The 19,135-nt window shown below is 43.5% G+C and overlaps 1 protein-coding gene across 3 annotated transcripts in view; it reads left to right on the top strand.

Annotated features, from left to right (window-relative positions):
* The window catches only part of ARMC6 (armadillo repeat containing 6), a 56,084-nt gene extending 38,331 nt beyond the window's left edge, over nucleotides 1-17,753 (top strand). For all 3 annotated transcript variants that reach the window (XM_072601598.1, XM_072601597.1, XM_072601596.1), the window contains exons 4-8: nucleotides 4,545-5,118; nucleotides 6,194-6,339; nucleotides 11,213-11,344; nucleotides 11,928-12,065; nucleotides 16,468-17,753. In XM_072601598.1, the coding sequence (XP_072457699.1) occupies nucleotides 4,545-5,118; nucleotides 6,194-6,339; nucleotides 11,213-11,344; nucleotides 11,928-12,065; nucleotides 16,468-16,680 (1,203 nt within the window). In that variant the 3' untranslated portion in view covers nucleotides 16,681-17,753. The remainder of the gene's footprint in view (nucleotides 1-4,544; nucleotides 5,119-6,193; nucleotides 6,340-11,212; nucleotides 11,345-11,927; nucleotides 12,066-16,467) is intronic.
* Nucleotides 17,754-19,135: the final 1,382 nt, after the last annotated feature.

The following is a 19,135-nucleotide window of genomic DNA, read 5'->3' as shown; positions in this document are numbered from 1 at the left end:
TTATATTCCCCCAATTTAAAAACAATTTCCAACATTCATTTTTAAAATTGAGTTCTAAAATAATCTCCTCCCCTTCCTACTCCCCTCATTGAGAAAGCAAGCAATTTGATATGTTAATCATGCAAAACATTTTTCCATATTAGTCATGTTGTAAAAGAAAATAGTCCAAAATAAAAACCCAAGAAAAATAAAGTTAAGAAAGTAGGCTTCAATCTGTATTCTGATTCCACCAGTTCTTTCTCTGGGGATAGACAGCATTTTTCATAAATCCCTCAGAGCTATTTTGGATCATTGTATTGCTTAGAATAGCTAAGTCATTCCTGGGTGATCATGTTACAATATTGCTGTTACTGTGTACAGTACAATGTCCTCCTGGTTCTGCTCATTTCACATTACGTCAGTTTAGGTTTTTTTGAGAACATCTACTTTTTATATCATGATAGTATTCAATCACAATCATCTACCACAAATTGTTCAGCCATTCCCCAACTGATAGGCATCTCTTCAATTTCCAATTCTTGGCCACCAGAAAAGAGCTGTTATAAATATTTGGGCATAGTTCCAAATTGCTCTACATAATGGTTGAGTTGTTTCACAACTTCACAAACAGTGCATTTGTGTCTCAATTTTCCCATATTCCCTGTAACATTTATTATTTTCCTTTTCTGTCCTATTAGCCAATCTAATAGGTGTGAGGTAGTATTTTAACTTGCATTTCTTCGATCAATAGTGATTTAGAGCATTTTTTCATATGTTATAGATAGCTTTGATGACTTCATCTGAAAATTAACTTCATATTTTTTGATAAATTGTCAATTGGTGAATGGCTCATTTTCATTTATTTATTTGTTTGTTTATTTATTCAGCATTTATTCAATTTATTCCTCTGTATATTTGAGACATGAGGCCTTTATCAGAGAAATTTGCTTCAAAAATTTTTTCTCAGTTATGATTGCTATTTCCCCCCATTTATTCAGTTTTCTCTCTCCTTTCATCCTGTTGCTCCTCAAAAATATTTTGCTTCTGACTTTTACCTCCTTCAATCCACCCTCCCTTCTGTGAGCACCCCCCACCTTCTCTTATTCCCTTCCCCTCCTACTTTCTTGTACCCTAAAGTGCAGGTTAAGATTGATTTCTATACCCAGTTGACTGTGTATGTTTTTCCCTCCATGAGCCAATTCCAACGAGAGTAAGATTCAAGCATTCCCTGCCACCTCCCCCATGTTTCCATCCACTGAAATAGCTCTTTCTTGTCTTTCTGGTTTGAGATAATTTACCTCACTCTACCTCTCCCTGTCCCTTTCTCCCACTGCATTCCTAACTCATCCTTTAATTATACTTTTAAAGATATTAGCCCATCATATTCAACTCACACTTACGACCTCTGTCTATGTATACTCCTTCTAACAGCTCTAATAATGAGAAAGTTCTTATGAGTTACAAGTGTTATTTTCCCGTGTAAAAATGTAAAACAGTTTAACCTTATGATTTCCCTTTTCTGTTTACCTTTTTATGCTTCTCATGAGTCTTGTATTTGGAAGTCAAATTTTCTATTCAGCTCTAGTCATTTCATAGACCGTAGAACTTTGGCCAGTTCTATTTTTAAATGAGTTCCTTTCTTCAGTGAATTTTTGCATCTTGTTTTCCATTTGGACAATTCTGCTTTTCGAGGCATTCTTCTCCTCATTGGATTTTTGTACCCCTTTTTACCATTTGGTGAATTCTGTTTTTTAAGGTGTTATTTTCTTCAGTATTCTTGTGCCTCCTTTACCCAGCTGTTGACTCTTTTTTCATGATTTCCTTGCATCACTCTCATTTCCCTTCCCAATATTTCCTCTGCCTCTCTTAATTGATTTTTAAAATCCATTTTGATCTCTTCCAAGGCCTGAGATCAATTCATATTTTTCTTGGAGGCTCTGTATATAAGAATTTTGATTTTACGGTCTTCTACTGAGTGTCTGTTTTGGTCTTCCTTATCACCATAGTAACTTTCTGTGGTCAGAATTTTTTTCTGTTGTTTGCTTATTTCCACATCCTATTTCTTGACTTTTAACTCATTGCTAAACTAGGGCTCTGCTTCCAGTATGGAGGGTGTGCTCTCCCAAGCTTCAGGGGTTTTATGGAGCTGTTTTCAGAGACATTTCTAGGGACCTGTAAGTTTTCAGTTTTTCCAGGGTGGTATGATCTAAGGAGAGGTGTTTACTCCTTTCTTGACCCGTGCTCTGGTCTATGAGTGACCTTGACCTGTGAAGAGCCACTATAGCCACAAGCTCTGATGTACTAGTGTTCCTCCTTACTCTGGGACTGCCACGCAGGACTGCAACCTACATCTGGGTAGGGCAAAGCAACAACGTCCTGCCCCAGTGCCAGCAAAAAGATACCTGCAATCTTCTGACTAGCTGTTTGATCCCTTTACCATCTGTGGGCTGAGAGCTCTGGATGGAAGCAGCTGCTGATTCATTCACTCCCAAGATGTGCTTCTGATCTGCTAGAGCCCCGTCTGGAGTGTGGCCTGCACTGGACTGTGCTCCACTCTCACCACAGTGTGATAGACCTTTCCTGCCAAACTTTTAAATTGTCTTGGGCTGGAAAATTGTTTCATCCTGTGCTTTTGTGGATTCTGCCAGTCCAGGATTTGTTTTAGGGCATTATTTAAAGGTCTTTGGAGGAGTTTGGGGGAGAGGTCAGGGGGGAGTCCTTGCCTTCTCTCTGTCATCTTGGCTTTGCTCTGATCCTGTACTTTTTGAAGGCATAAAAATGATATCAGGGGTACAAATCAAGTCATAAGTTTTTGCAAATACAGGAATTTAAAGACTTGACTATGCATATTTGTTAGAAGACTTTTGTTTTTCTTTCTTTTCTTAATGGGAGGTGGAAGGGAAAGAAAATAAATTTTTATTAACTGGTCCCCCTCTCCTCTCCAGGGAGGAAGGTAGTTAAAGTTGGTGACTTTGAAACTCTGAACATCTAAAGCCTGTGGCCTAGCATTCAAGGACTTTTACAGTCTGGAACTAACTTCTCTTCCCAGCCTTAGCTCACACTTCTTCACACACTCTGTGCTCCAACCAAACTGCTTTCTTCCCTCTAAGCCTTTGCTCACATAGTTCCCTATGCCTGAAATGCATTTCCTCCCATCTCTTCAAAACACCTCCTCTGAAAGCCTTTCAGTGATACTGCAAGTGTAAGTGATCTGACAACTGAGCAAACATTTTTGAAGCATGTACTACTTATGGGGGCATTGAGTCATGGCCACTATACTAAGTGAAGCTAAGACAGTTCCTCTTCTGCTCTGTTAGAAGGATAAGAAGACCTCAACACTGATGACTATGAGATTGTACAAGTACATTTGAGAAGTCTCCCCCATGCTTCCCCTGCTCACCCTCCTACCCCCAATAGGGTAAGGAGGCACTGAGTCTTCTTTTTTCTTGGCTCTTCCATAATATAGAAGCTAGAACTAGACACATGTAGTCCAGTAAAGCTTTGGACTGACTTGAATTTTCCTTGGAAGAGGAGGATGTCTGTGTGCCCATATTGCTGGATGCAAAGCTGCCCTACCTGGCTGCTTTCATGTTCCTGGGGTGGAGGAGCAGATTAACCTCTTCCCTTGTTCTGCCACACCCTGATGATGCTGAGTCCTTTCGGCAGGCAGTAGGAGGTGGAGCTTGGTCAGTGCCTTCCTCTCCTGGGGTTGTGGGATAGAAATCTACTTTTTTTTCATTATCTGTCTTAGCATTCTTGAGTATGTTTCCAGCCATAAGATTTGTAGATTTTGGAGAGTTGTTCATTCCTGTTTGAATCAGCAGCTGAAAGTAAACATTAATATCTGCTGGAATGTCTTTGGGGAAAAAAGTTGGCAACAGACACACATTTTCTAGACATCTGAGTTAGGCATCTGATGCCTCTCTGAGCTTAGGACATTCTCTTCATCTTTCTGGCCTTAGGGAAGACTAGGAAGTGCCAAACCAGTTTGAGAAGAGAGGTTTCTTGAGCCTCAGAGGCCTCATTTTTCCGTAAAGTTGCTGAGTGAGAAGCTAAGGTCCCTTCTGGTCTAACAGCACATATCATACCTCTCAACGTATATTGGATTTATCACGATATGTGACTGACCCCACGACATACCTGAAGGATATCTGTGTCTCAGCCCTAAGAGAGTGCACTGCCTTGTACAGACACCTATTCTTAGATGAATGAATTTGGGCAAAATTTCCTTTGCTTGTAAAATTAAATATGGAAGAATGAAAATTACTCTAGGCCTCTCTAGTCTTTGATTTAAGAAAACCTTTATTAAGTGCATATAGTTTGCCAGCCACTGGGTTGGGTGCTAGGGATACAAAGACAAAACAGTTCTTGCTCTCAAGGGGTTTATATTCTAGTGGGGGTGGGGTGGCAAATGAATCTATGCAAGGCAGCAAACACAAAGTCTATAAAGAACAGTACAAAGTAACTCCAAGAGGACCTAAATATCACTGACGGGGGGGATCTGGGGATCTGAGTGCACAAAGACTTTAACATTGTGTCCACTTGTTTCTCTTTGTGCTTCACAGACGCTGGATGCTCTCCAGAAGTCTGTTGACTCTGCAGTCCCCCAAGAGGTGGCTGAACACCTTGTGCACTTCAGTGAGCAGTGCCGCGGGCAGGTTGCGAAGCGCTATCTGGCTGCCGAGAAGGGTGCGTACCCTATCGTGCTCTTGGCCTGTCAGCGAGCCAGGACAGAAGATGAGGGCTTCTTGGTAAAGGCCCTGAATGCCCTGGCTGCCCTGACTGAGGGTCAGCCAGACCTGCTGGATCCCAAGGGACTACAGCTGCTAGTGGCCACACTGAAGGAGCATTTGGGGGTGGCTGAGGTGACATGCTCTGGGCTCCGCTGTGTTCGACATGTCTGTCTCAAGCATGAGCAGAACCGGCAGAACTTGGTGAGAGCGGGCATCCTGCCTCTGGTCACTGGAGCCATCGAGAGGCACAGCTGCAAAGCCAATGTGGTCAAGGAGGCCTGCTCTACTCTGAGAATCATGACATTTGATGATGACATCCGAGTGCCCTTCGGTCACGCACATGACCACGCCAAGATGATAGTACAAGAGAATAAGGGCTTAAAGATTCTCATAGAAGCAGCCAAAGGTAGGAACAGTTTGCTTCTGGTATCAGTAGACAAGGTGGCTAGGTGGCACCATAGTGCACAAAGAGCTGGGCCTGAAGTCAGGAAGACCTGAGTTCAAATGTGACCTCAGACTCTTCCTAGCTTTGTGACTCTGGGCAAGTCATTGTAACCCTGTTTGCCTCAGTTTCCTCATCTGTAAAATGAGCTGGAGAAGGAAATGGCAAGCCACTCCAGTATCTCTGCCAAGAAAACCCCAAATGGGGTCATGAAGAGTCTGACACAACTGAACAAATCGGTGGAATAGCCAGTTCCAGCCTCTACATGGTAGAAATCAACCATGGAAGTCCCTGGGTTTGGGGAAATGCTGAAGCCCACAGGTAATGGTGCTTATTGGAACTGGCCCATTGCTTTTGGCGAGCCAGAGCAATAACAGCATCCCATGGAAGACATCTCCTAGCCAGCAGAGGGGACTGGGGCCTGAGATCAGTATTCCTACCACACCTTTTTGGGAATAAGCCCATTCCTCCTTTCCCTTACGGGAGTTTTATGGCTCTCTGTGATTCCCTACAATGGGTATCAAACAAAAGGGGCCTAGTTCTCTCTGAATGGGACTGTGGCATTGTGGAAGCCAGAGGCTCAGCCAGTGTCACTCAGTTTGCTGGAGGAATTTCCTCTGGGGATATCAGACTTCAGAGACTGCCCCATAGCAAATATTTCAGTATGTCTTTGCCTCAGATAGAATGATGAGAAATGTGCATGGGAGCTGACTCCTGGTTAGCCTGAGTGGGAGAATGAATCCTTTTTCACACTGGAATTAAAGGCACTGATGAGAAATCCATTCATGGGACTGAGCAGGGGGTCAGTGGTAGTTCTGAGTGGATCCTACAACCTCTGTGCTATTTTTCATTAGAAGGGACCCTGGGAAAGAGAAACTTTAGCTTTTCCTGAAGAGCACCTGCCCCTTGCAATGCTAAGCCAAGGCCACATCCCCTCAGTTTATGGACTAACTGCTTTGAATGGTCTTGGTTCTCTGAGCACAGAAGCATTCATTCCTTGTTTCCTCCTTCCTTCCACTGGGGCTTCTTCCTCTGGCAGCATTCCCAGACAACCCGACTCTTCTTGGGGAGCTGTGTGGCACTTTGTCCCGCCTGGCTGTACGGAATGAATTCTGCCAGGAGATCGTCGATCTCGGTGGCCTCAACATCCTGGTGACCCTTCTGGCTGACTGCATTGACCACCAGGTGAGTAGCCTGGGGAGATGAGGGGGAGGGAAGGTCTTGGTGACCTTGCAGATTTTGTCTGTCTGGTCTTGGAAGTTTCAACAAAAAGAGGCAGTTACATAGTGCAGCAGAGCCAGCTTCATAAATTTAGAAAGAACTGGGTTCACAACCTGTCCTATCTCTGACACACATCTGGCTGAGTAACCCAGAGTAGGTAGGTCCCTAGTGACTCAGGTGATTCTAACAATATTCTTGTAGAGAATGGGAAGACCAGCCCAGGCACTGGGAGTTTCCTCACTTGGGTTGTAATGATGTCAAGGTTCAGCTCCTGTCTCATTAGAGGTGGGGCAATGGGCATGACCTCATTACAGCCTGGAGAAGGATGGGAAAGGTGAGAAGTGAAATGAGAACCATGTGCATGTCTAGTTCAAATTCTGAGACACGTGAAGCTAAACTAGGTTTGAGAGTCTGAACTATCTGGACAACAGTGTCTTCTTCACTCCTTTCCCATGTCATTCATAATGACAAGACGGCAAAAACACAAAATAAAAATAATAATTCAGCCAAGGACCACTTGCTGGTGTCAAGACATTGAGCAGCATCTGGGCATATGGCAAAGCAGTCCTTCTTGACAGAGAGCCTGTTGTGCAGTTTAGACCTTTTCTGTCTTGTCCTACTGGCCCCCAAGGGCAGGGTAGGCCAGGAGCAGGAGTGAACTCCACCTTGTGCCCCCTTCAGGTGACCCTCAGAGTGAGGCCAACTCACTAAACCATTCCCACTTTAGATTTCCCTTCATGTGCCCATTGCTGTGGTCAGAGCCTGGGATTCTGATTGGCAGACCTCTATCGTAATCCAGCTATGGGACCTTGGACAAGGCATCTCCCCTTCTGGGTACCCACACTGCTCTAAAAGAGAGACAATGCTAACTGCTTCATGGCACTGCCAACCACCCAAGACTGTTGGGTTTTGTGAGCGCTGAGTCAAAGGAGAGTCACCAAGTCTCTCTTTTCAGGGTTGAGCCTAGCAGAGTCAGCAGAGAGTTAGTCTCAGAGTGAGGAAGATGGAGGTTCCAAATTACCTCTGCTGCATGCTGCCTTGTGGCCCTGGGCAAATTGCTGGAACCTCTCACTGCCCCAGGAAAGACTCTTGTTACTGGTTTGCATTGGTGGAAGAAGTGCCCTCACTAAGAGTTCACCTACACCCATGAAATCACAGATTCCCCCCTGCCCCCCAGTTATCTGTTTTCTGAAAGGTATTGGAAGGAACTGGAATTCTCTGGTGGTGTGACATGGTTTGTCTGCTGGGCACAAGAGGGAAGAGAAATTTACCCAGAAATAATGGTGATACAAAAAAATGAAAGATAGCAACCAAAATCAGATTTTCTAGACAGATACTTTCGTGAATTCTCCAAAGCCACAACAGCAGAAGCAGCTCTGGGAAGTCCTAATGGAGGACAGGCTCAGGTTTAGGCATGAACCTAGACAGCCACCAGAGGCAGTGGGAAGGCCCTGACCCTGGCAGGAGTCACAGGGTCTATCAGTTACCTCCTTTGTAAAATTAGATCATTCTTATAACTACTGACATCCGTTCCACATTTAGATCTTCACTTGGGGAGGGGAGCTTCAGCAATTCTAGAAGACTTTTTTTAAAAAATTATTTTATTTGTTTTCAGTGTTCTACAATCACTTCCATATATCTTAGATTTTTTCCCGTCCCTCCCCCTCCTTCTTCCCTCCCTCCCCACTCTCTCCTCAAGACAGCATGCCATCTTATATAGGTTCTACATATGTGGTCCTGTTAAATACATTTTCACTTTAGTCATGTTAAATAGAAGAATTAAAATGAATGGGAGAAACCATAAAACAAAACAAAACGTAATACAAAAGTAAATGGTCTGTTTCATTCTGCTATCCAATTGCATAGTTCTTTCTCTAGATGTGGGAGGAATTTTGCCTCAAGAGTCCATTGGGAATTTTTTAAGTCCTTGCATTGCAATGAAGTACTAAGTCTACCAGAAAAATTCCTTGCACACTGTGGTTGTTTCTGTATACAAAGATCTCCTGGTTCTGCTCCTTTCACTCAGCATCAGTTCATATAAGTCTTTCCAGGCTTCTCTGAAGTCTTCCTGTTCATCATTTCTTACAGCACAATAGTGTTCTATTACATTCATATACCATAATTTATTCAGCCATTCCCCAATTGATGGACATCCCCTTGATTTCCAGTTTTTGGTTACTACAAAGAGAGCTGCTATAAATATTTTTGTACATGTGGGACCCTTTCCCATTTTTATGATCTCTTGGGGATACAGACCTAGAAGAGATATTTCTGGGTCAAAGGGTATGCACATTTTTGTACATACTTACAAATTGTTCCCTCCTCAATTCATAAATGGTCAGGCAATTTTCAAAGGAAGAAATTAAAGATATCTATAATCATATGAAAAAATGTTCTAAATCACTTTTGATTAGAGAGATGCAAATCAAAACAACTCTGAGGTACCACATCCCTCCTATCAGATTGGCAAACATGACAGAACAGGAAGATGATAAATGTTGGAGAAGATATGTGAAAGCTAGAATACTAATTCATTGTTGGTGGAGCTGTGAGCTGATCCAATCATTCTGGAAAGCAATTTGGAACTGTGCCCAAAGGGCTACAAAATGTGCATACCCTTTGCTCCAGCAATATCACTTCTAGGACTGTATCCCCAAGAGATCATAAAAATGGGAAAGGGTCCCACATGTACAAAAATATTTATAGCAGCACTCTTTATGGTGGCCAAAAACTGGAAATCAAGGGGATGCCCATCAATTGGGGAATGGCTGAATAAATTATGGTATATGAATATAATGAAATACTATTGTGCTATAAGAAATGATGAACAGGAAGACTTCAGAGAGGCCTGGAAAGACTTACATGATCTGATGCTGAGTGAAAGGAGCAGAACCAGGAGAATTTTGTGCACAGCAACGACCACAGTGTGTGAAAGTTTTTTCTGGTAGACTTGGAACTTCCTAACAATGCAAGGACTGAAAAAAAATTTCCCAATGGTCTCCTAAGGCAAAATGCCTTCCACATCCAGAGAAAGAACTATGGAATTCAGTCGCAGACTATAGCAGATCATTTTTTTTGTGTGTATTACGTTTTGGCTTGTTATATGATTTCTCCCATTTATTTTAGTTCTTCTATACAGCATGACTATGGTGAAAATGTATTTAATACGAATGTATGTGTAGATCCTATATAAAATTGTATGCCATCCCAGGGAGGGAGGGGAAAAAAATCTAAGTTATATGGCAGTGATTGTAGAACATTAAAAATAAATAAAATTAATATTAAAAAAAATTGTTCTCCAGAATGGTTGGATCAGGTCATAGCTCCACCAACAATGAATTAGTGTTCCAACTCTCCCACATCTTCTCCAACATTTATCATCTTCCTGTTTTGTCATGTTAGCCTATCTGATAGGTGTGATGTGGTCCCTCAAGAGTTGTTTTGATTTGCATCTCTCTAAACAATAGTGATTTAGAGCATTTTTTCATATGACTATAGATAGCTTTAATTTCTCCCTCTGAAAACTGCCTGTTCATATCCTTTGACCATTTATCAACTGGGAAATGACTTGTATTTTTGTACATTTGACTCAGTTCTCTACATATTTTGGAAACAAGGCCTTTATCACAGACACTAGTTGCAAAAATTCTTTCCCAGTTTTCTGCTTCCTTCCTAATCTTAGTTACCTTGAGTTTGTTTGTGCAAAAAATTTTCAGTTTAATGTAATCAGAATTTTCCATTTTGCACTTCTTGTTTGGTCAAAAATTTCTCCATTCTCCATAAATCTGACAAATACACTATTCTCTGCTCCCCTAATTTGTTTATAGTATCAGTCTTTATACCTAGATCATGTATCCATTTGGACTTTATTCTTGTGTATGGTGTCAGGCATTGGTCTGCCACACTGTTACCCAGTTTTCCCAGAAATTTTTGTCAGATAGTGAGATCTTATCCCAGAAGCTGGATTCCTTGGGTTTATCAAACAGTAGATTGCTATATTCATTGATCACTATGTCTTGAGTACCTAACCTATTCCACTGGTCTACCCCCTGTTTCTTAGTACCAAGTGGTTTTGATGATTGCTGCTTTATAATGCAATTTGAGATCTGGTAGGGGTAGGTCACCTTCCCTAGCATTTCTTTTCATTCCCTTGATATTCTGGACCTTTTGTTCTTCCAGATGAATTTTGATATTATTTTTTCTGTCTCTAGAAAATAATTATCTGATAGTTTGACTGGTATGGCACTAAATAAGTAAATTAATTTAGGTAGAATTGTTATTTTTATTATATTGGCTCGGCCTACCCACAAGCAACTGATGTTTTTCCATTTACTTAGATCTGACTTTATTTGTGTGAAAAGTGTTTTGTAATTGTGTTCATATAGTCCCTGGGTTTGTTTTAGCAGGTAGACTTCCAGATATTTTATAGTGTCTACCGTAATTTTAAATGGGATTTCTCTTTCTATCTCTTGCTGTTGGGCTAGAAGACTTCTTTAACGAGGCAATCTGCTCTGATGGAGGGAGTGCCTGTAACCATGCAGTAATGAAATATTCTGAAAAGGTCCAGATTTCTAGTCCCAATTTTGCTGTTTACTAACTATAAGATCTCAGGCAGGTTAAGTTATTTTGCCATTCTGGGCCTCAGTTTCCTTATCTGTAAAATGGCCAGGATCAGGGTAGCAGAGTGGGATTTTGTGACTGAATAAATATTTCGGATTCTGAGATCAAGAACATCAAAATAGTTTCTGGAGCTGAATTTAACTACTGTGCTTTGGCAGCCACCCTGAGCACAGATCTCTCTACCCTCTGATGTGCTCATTTTGATGACCACACATAGGAGCTGGTACGGCAGGTGCTGGGTGCTCTCCGAGCCATCGCTGGCAATGATGATGTGAAGGATGCCATCGTCAGTGCAGGTGGGACAGAATTCATTGTGATGGCGATGAACCGGCATCTCTCCAGTCCCCAGGTACCAACTGTGGCAGCTGAGCTCTCTGTCCCATCTTCATGGGGTTTCTTCAGTTCTTAGGCAGCCTAATTTTGACCTGGATGGTCCCAAAGAAAGGACATTATATGTAAATAGCCTGTAGTTGGGCTTAATAAATGATGAAATCTTGGTCTCTTCTGGCCTGGAATAATTGTGTGTCCCTAAGCTCCACCTATACCTTCTCTCAAGCTTGAGGTCTCTGTGAGGCATGAGGCTGAACCTCCTGGGGTCAGGATGAAAGAGCTAGGAGTTGAAAGGGGAGAATAAGAACACCAGCACATATTCAGAGTACATGGGGGCCATTGTGGTAGAGTGGGGAGAATGCAGAACTGGAAATCTGAAGACCTAGGTCAGAATCCCTCCCTCCTCTGTCAGATGGAAAGAATCCTCCTGGGACTCTCTTCTTCACTGGGATGTTATGAAAGCTAAAAGTAAAAGTCTACATTTCTCAGGATGCGAGTGCAAGCATGTGCATGTGTGTGTTTGTATGTGTGTGTGTTTATTGGTCTGGTTTGTGTAGCTCAGTGAAACACTGACTCCTCTGTCCTGTGCCTGATCCCTGCAGATCTGCGAACAGAGCTGTGCAGCCCTGTGCATGCTGGCCCTGCGCAAGCCAGCCAATAGCCAGGTGATTGTTGAGAGTGGGGGGGCCTTGGCAGCCCTGCAGGCTATGAAGACCCACCCGAAGGAAGTCAGCGTGCAGGTAGGCAGCCAGCTCCTTCTCCTGCAGCCTCCACTGGATTGTTCTTGTGGTTTTACAGGAAGAGGCTCCATGACTCTTTTCCGCATGAGATTGGAGGGGTGGGGATGGCCCCTTTTTGCTCAGGATAATGATATTTCTTACCTGAAAATACTGCCACCACATGTAGGGAAAGGAATCTTTCTCCCTCTGATCTCACCTTTCCTCCTTCTATACCTACGCTGCTACTAACAGACAGAACCAAGATCTGGGCAGTGTGGCAGCAAAAAGGCAGTGAATCTAGTGCTCTATGACAGGGATTGAGGGGTTTTTTTTATTTTTTTATTGTTTTTTAAATTAATTTGTTTTCAGTTTTCTACAGTCACTTCCATAAGTCTTAGATTTTCTCCCCCTCCTTTCCCCCTCCCTCCCCAAGAGGGCATGCAATCTTACATGGGTTCTACACATACATTCTTATTGAACACATTTTCACATTAGTCATGTTGTATATAAGAATTAAAATGAATGAGAGAAACCATGAGAAAAAACAGACTACAACAAAACATAACACAGGAGAAAAGACTCTGCTTCATTCTGTGTTCCAATTCCACAGTTCTTTCTCTGGATGTGGGTGGCATTTTGCCTCAAGTCCTTTAGGAATGTTTTGAGTCCTTGCATTACTGTGAAGAGCTAAGTCTCTCAGAAACAGTCCTCACACAGTGTGGCTGTTACTGTGTATAATATTCTCCTAGTTCTGCTCATTTCATTCAGCATCAGTTCATATAAACCTTTCCAGGGCTCTCTGAAGTCTTCCTGTTCATCATTTCTTATAGCACAATAGTATTCCATTACATTTATGTACCACAACTTGTTCAGCCATTCCTCAATTGATGGGCATCCCCTCGATTTCCAGTTCTTGAGCACCACAAAGAGAGCTGCTATAAATATTTTTGTACGTGTGGGACCTTTTCCCATTTTTATGATCTCTTTAGGATACAGAGGGACTTGAGTTTCTCAATGTGCTCAGGAATGGAGCTTTGCCCTGCCAGTCCCGCCCTAGGCTCCATGGTGTCTTTTATCCACTTCATTATGGCTTAGACCAGTACTTCTTCAACTTTGGGTTGCAAGTGGAAAAAGTTTAAGAAGCCCTGACCTAGACTGTATCTCAGTATTCACATCCCTCTAGATGCACTCAGTCTTAGGCTTGGCTTGTTACTTCTGCCTGATGGAGCTACATGGTCAGCTTCTTGAGGCTCTTCTCCCTCATCCCCTTCCACCACAGACATAACAGCCTGCTTAGGCCCAATTCCAGTCTATTAACATTTGGTTGGGATTTGGAATTTCATTGGTTTGGCAAATGAGCATCATGTCTACATGAGAGGGCCAGTGACCTGCCTGAGGTCACAGAATTAGGATGTACAAAGGAGGGACTTCATGGCTCTAGGCCAGCCAGCTTTCTGACCTCTTCACTGCAGCTTCTCTGAAAACTCTAAGGGTTTCATACATCAGAGGTCCTGTGTTTGGTACTGGCACAGCCAAGACGAAAGAAATCCTAAGCTGCCCTGATGGAGCTTGTGAACACAGAGGCACACATGTCCGCGTGGTGTTTGTGTAAAGGAGGACCTATGACAAACTGTTAGGTGAGTTGAGAGGAGAGGAAGCTGGGGAGGAGGCAGCAGGCCCCTGAGCCAGGCCTCGTGAAAGGGTTCTGAGCTGGCAGAGGTGGAGGGTGGGGAGGGACATGAAGAAATGTGCAGAGAGGGGAAGGGCAGGAGAAAACAGAAAACAATGAGTCATACAGTTTGGCTGGTACTGAAGAATATGTGAAAGGGAGGCTCGTGAGCTAAGGCTGGAGATGGAGACTTGACTCCCAGTCTACAGTAGCAGACAGTGAAGAGCTCCTGAGGTAGTTTTTTGTTTTGTTTTGTTGTGAAATTTGGAAGTGATATGATTAGGGCCATACGTTAGGAAGATTGCTCAGCAAGCAATGCAAAGATGAACTGGAGAAGGGAGAGCCTTGGGGAAAGGAAGCGCTTAGCATTGCAAAGGGGGTCAAAGATAGGTGGCCCCACCTGCTTTCAGGGATCACTAGTAATACTTAGGGCCCCACCCCTTTTGTTCTTTCCAGGCCAGAATGATGAACCCGGGCTAATAGGAAATATAATTAGGGATAGAGATCAAGTCTTGGACTTTAATCGAAAAATCAAATGAACCAAGTGCAGGCTGGTGAAGGCATGACAAGATGAGTGCCTATGAAAGTGACTATGGTTTGAGGCTGCTTTCACGGAGGCCTAGGGCCCAGAGGGAAAGAGGCTAAAGCTTGGCTGTCACTACTCTGGCCAGACTCCTCTGGAGCCTTGGGAAGGCCATTGACTGACTGGAGCTCAGCCCAAAGAGGGAACCCAGGATGGTGGGGGGCCAGAAAGCTGTGCCAGAAGAGGATTGACTGAAGGGATTGGAGAGGCTGGGCTTAGAGAAGAGGAATCTTTGCAGGGTGGGGGGTGGGGAAAGGGCCACTGTGGTTCTCTTCAAATACTGAAGAGACTGTTGTGGGATGGCTAGCCCCAAAGAGCAGCCCTGGAAGCAGCTCAGGGAAAGCCGAAGCAGGAGACCACAGTGGATTTTTGGCTCAGTACTTAAGGACAAACTTCCTAATGTTTTAGGAGTGTCTGAAGGGTAGAGAGAGGGAGAGAATTTGGAACTGAAAAATAAATAAATATACCTGTGCTCTTAAGAAAAAATAATCTTAAAGGTGAATATGATATCAAAAAAAAAAGAATCGTCTAAAAGTTGAATGAAATGCCTTGTAAAATATGAACAAATGAGTTAAGTGCTCAATTTATGTCAAGCACTGTACTGAGTACAAAGAGAAGAAGAAAATCCTTGCTCTTTGTGAGCTCCCACTCTAAAGGGAGAGAGAGCATGTAAAAGAGAGAGCAGCTACCGTAGACAGATGTTAAGGCCCAGGGGTCCTTGGTCAGAGGACATAGAGACAGGGCAGCAGATAGAGCCTAGAACACCTCAGGAGACAGTGGCAGAACAGAGGCTGAACTACTGTTTGTTAGTGCCAGTGCAGGGCGCAGTAAGGTTCATAGACAAGTGTATTGGGAAATGACAGAATATAATAAACAGCATTGGTAAAACTTTTAAAAACTATATTGTAACTGGGTCAGAACAGGCAACACACTGAAGGGAGAGAGCGGCCTGACTTTCCCAGTGGTGGCCTATCTTATATCATTCCTTCAGCCTCAGAATGCCTTCCACACCCCCTTTTCTACCTGTTGGCAATTCCACCCATCCTTCTGGATCCAGGTGGAATAAATTCTATGTCTTCCATGAAACCTTTCGAGATCCCTCATCCATCCTACCCAGTAGTCACGAATCTTTGCCTCTTCTGAACTCCCTTCATACCTTATAACTCACAGTGCTTATTATCTGTTCTGTCTTGGATAGATGGGGCAGTGAGTCTGATGTTTTGAGAAGTGGATGAGAACAAAAGGGCTAGGCTTTTTCTTCCCATCTTCTTCCTCCCCTTCTAGATTCCGACATGCGTCTCTGTGCTCTCTGGTAATAACTTTTTTTTTTTAATTTTTTTATTTTTTTTATTTTATTTTATTTTTTAATTATTTTTTAATGTTTAACAATCACTGCCATACAATTGAGATTTTATCCCCCCCACACCTACCCCCCACTACCCCCCTCCCTCCCCATGACTGCATACAGTTCTGTATAGGTTCTACATATACTTTCCTATTGAGTACATTTTCACCATAGTCATGCTATGTAGTCAGACTAAAATAAATGAAAGAAATCATATAACAAATCAAAACATGATACACAAACACATACACATACACAAACATGATCTGCTGCATTCTGCGAATGACTTCCATATTTCTTTCTCTGAGTGTGGAAGGCATTTTGCCTTAGAGAACCACCATTGGGATTTTATTATTTTTTTTTTTTAAGAAGTTCTTGCGTTATTACAAAATTCCAAGTCTACCAGAAAAAACTCTCGCACACTGTGGTCGTTGCTGTGCACAAAGTTCTCCTGGTTCTGCTCCTTTCACTCAGCATCAGGTCTTATAAGTCCTTCCAGGCCTCTCTGAGGTCTTCTTGTTCATCATTTCTTATGGCACAATAGTACTCCATTACATTCATATACCATAATTTATTCAGCCATTCCCCAATTGATGGACATCCCCTTGACTTCCAGTTTTTGGCAACTACAAAGAGTGCTGCTATAAATATTTTTGTACAATGTGGGACCCTTTCCCATTTTTATGATCTCTTGGGGATACAGTCCTAGTAGCGATATTGCTGGGTCAAAGGGTATGCACATTTTTGTAGCCCTTTGGGCATAGTTCCAAATTGCTCTCCAGAATGGTTGGATGCGCTCTGGTAATAACTTTTGCTTTTTCCCTAGAAACAAGCTTGCCTGCTGATCCGTAACCTCGTAGCCCGCACACAGGCCTTCTCCCAACCTATCCTGGACATGGGAGCAGAGAAGCTCATCATGGAAGCCCGAGCCACGCACCGGGAATGCGATGATGTGGCCAAGGCCGCCCTTCGGGACCTGGGCTGCAAGGTGGAGCTTCGGGAGCTCTGGACGGGAGAAAAGGGAAACCTGGCTCTCTGAGGCCCCTCCTGCACTGTCAGGCTTCGGGAACATTCCACACCCCAACTGGGCCCATGGAAGGAAGCTCTCAGCTGGGAACTGAGGACTCCCTGAAATGTCTCAGGGACCATGGGCTTTAAGAAAGAGTCTGCTGGCTTCCACCGGCCCAGAAGTAAAGTCTGGTACCTCTAGTTCCTAACACACTGGCCCCCTCTGTGCCCACCTCTATCTGGCACACTTCTGAAAGCCATAGTCGGAGCACATTGGTTTGGATGCAATGGGCCCCCTTCCTCCTGGAGCAGTTTTGACCATTCTGTCTTGTTTGCTTTAATATGACCACCTCTTGGTGGCCCTGTGTGTCTTCTGCTTTATTGTCTTTAGGCCAAAGTGTGTGTTCCTGTGAAGATGGGACAACCAGAGGCTGTCAGTAGGAGGTCAGGAGGGCCTTCTTATCACTTTGACTTAACCTTCACTTGCTTACAACAGTGAAGAAGGAGGGCTGAGAAGTGCTTCTCAGGTACTGAAGGCTAAACAATAAAAACCTACCTCCCCATTCATCCTCCTGATGTTGCACAGTCACCACTCGGCCTCCCTCTTCTCTAGTCACTTGCCCCCATCACATCCCCAGGCTTGCCCTGCTAACTCTCCATCCCCTGCCTTGCTGGGGAATGAAGTGGAGAAAATCATCAAACTGTGGTGACTATAAATTTATGTTACATAATCTTTCTTAAGCTGGCCTTTGTTATTCCTCAAATAAGGCCCTCCAAGCATTTCCTCTGGTCGTCCCCTAGGCATAAAATGCACTCTCCTCATCTCCAGCTAATGGAAATTGCTTCAAGTCCCAACTAAAAGTCCATCTGTTACTGGAAGCCTTCTCCAACCCTTCTTAATTCTGGTGCCTTCCCACTGTTAATTATTTCCTATTTATCCTGTAAAGAGCTTGTTTGTAACTATTTGTTTGCTTGTCCTCCTCCTTATTAGCTTGTGAGCTCCTGGAGGGCAAGGACTTTCTCGTGCCCTTTTTTTGTATTCCCAGAACTATCAGCAGTTCCTGGGGCACATAGTAGGTACTTAATAAATGTTAATCGACTGACTGTCAAGGCTGGGCATTTGATTATGTCGTGTGTCCCAAGCATGGGAATGCCAGGTAACCTGTCACAGCAGCCCCCCAAACCAGGTGCTAGGCTTATTCTCTGACAACCCTGTCATGTGTTCTAGAGCTGGGCAGATCTGTTCCTCTAGACTTCCTCTTCCTTCCCCTCAAGTAACTGGCCTCCTAATCCTGCTCTCCTACTTAGGGAACCTGATCTCTCCTAGCCTTCCCACCTATTTATGCTCTACTCTGTCTGCCTACTGGTTAACAATGGCATCAAAAGCAAATGCCAACTCATTTGTGGCAGTTTTAAACCTCAGCACATTTTTTAGCACTAAGAAAATGTTCTCCAAATCCAGTTGTCAGATTGGTCTGCTGGAGTTTGATTCAGGGGACAAACAAAAGTATATAATCGTAAGTTATGCAGAAAAGTGCCAATGTAGCTAGGTGCCACTGTGGATAGAGCACTGGTCTGGAGTCAGGAAGACCTGAGTTCAAATTTAGCCTCAAAATACTAGCTGGATGACCTTAGGCAAGCCACTTAACTCCTGGCTGCCTCAGTTTCCTTACCTGTAAAATGGGGATCATAATAGCATCTATTTTGCAGGGTTGGTATAAGGATCAAATGAGATGTTTATAAAGCTTAGGCATTTAAATGCTTGGTTCCCCTCTCCAAAAAAAATATTTTAATCACCTCAACAAAAATAATACTTTCTGTTCATTTTCTTTTTAATTTGTAGTAGTGGTCAGTAAGGCAAAGGGATATTAGATGGTATCTGTCACAATAGAATCTCAGTTACATAAGCTAACCTTTACCTGAAGCAGGTGTCCTCTCTAAACATCTCTGACAGGTGGTCCCCCAGCTTGAATACTTATGGTGATAGAGAACTTATATTGCCAGAGACAGCTCCTTCTACCTTTAGATAGCTCTAGCTGCCTGAAAAATCTGACTGGAGACATGTCTCCAAAGTAAAGCATGCAAGATATTTCATAGGGATGAGGGGCCAGCTAATTAAAAGATGGGTCACATCTACTACTCTCAAAACACAACTTCATCACCCCTTTACTTTCAACACTCCCTGACTCAGCTCCCTCCAGGTTCTGGTCCAAACCACTGTCCTAGTTCCCAGTCTCCCTTCTTCACCAGGGGCTGGCTGCTCAGAGTGGTTACAACATTGACCTGGACCCCCACAGACAATGTTGGGGAAATTCCCCCCCCCCCCCTGCCCCACATACAACCTGCCCTTAGTGCTTAAGGCCCTGTCTCAGCTGGCTACACTCTGCATGCTGGGCCAGTATTTCCTGCCTAGGTGGGACCAATACCCACTACCAACCAATCACCCAACACCTCCCTTCTCTGGAAGGGAGCACTTGTATCCTGAA

This window comes from Notamacropus eugenii, chromosome 4 (assembly GCF_028372415.1).
Source record: "Notamacropus eugenii isolate mMacEug1 chromosome 4, mMacEug1.pri_v2, whole genome shotgun sequence".
In the NCBI taxonomy this organism is placed as follows: Eukaryota; Metazoa; Chordata; class Mammalia; order Diprotodontia; family Macropodidae; genus Notamacropus; species Notamacropus eugenii.
This window is presented reverse-complemented; position numbering and strand designations above follow the sequence as displayed.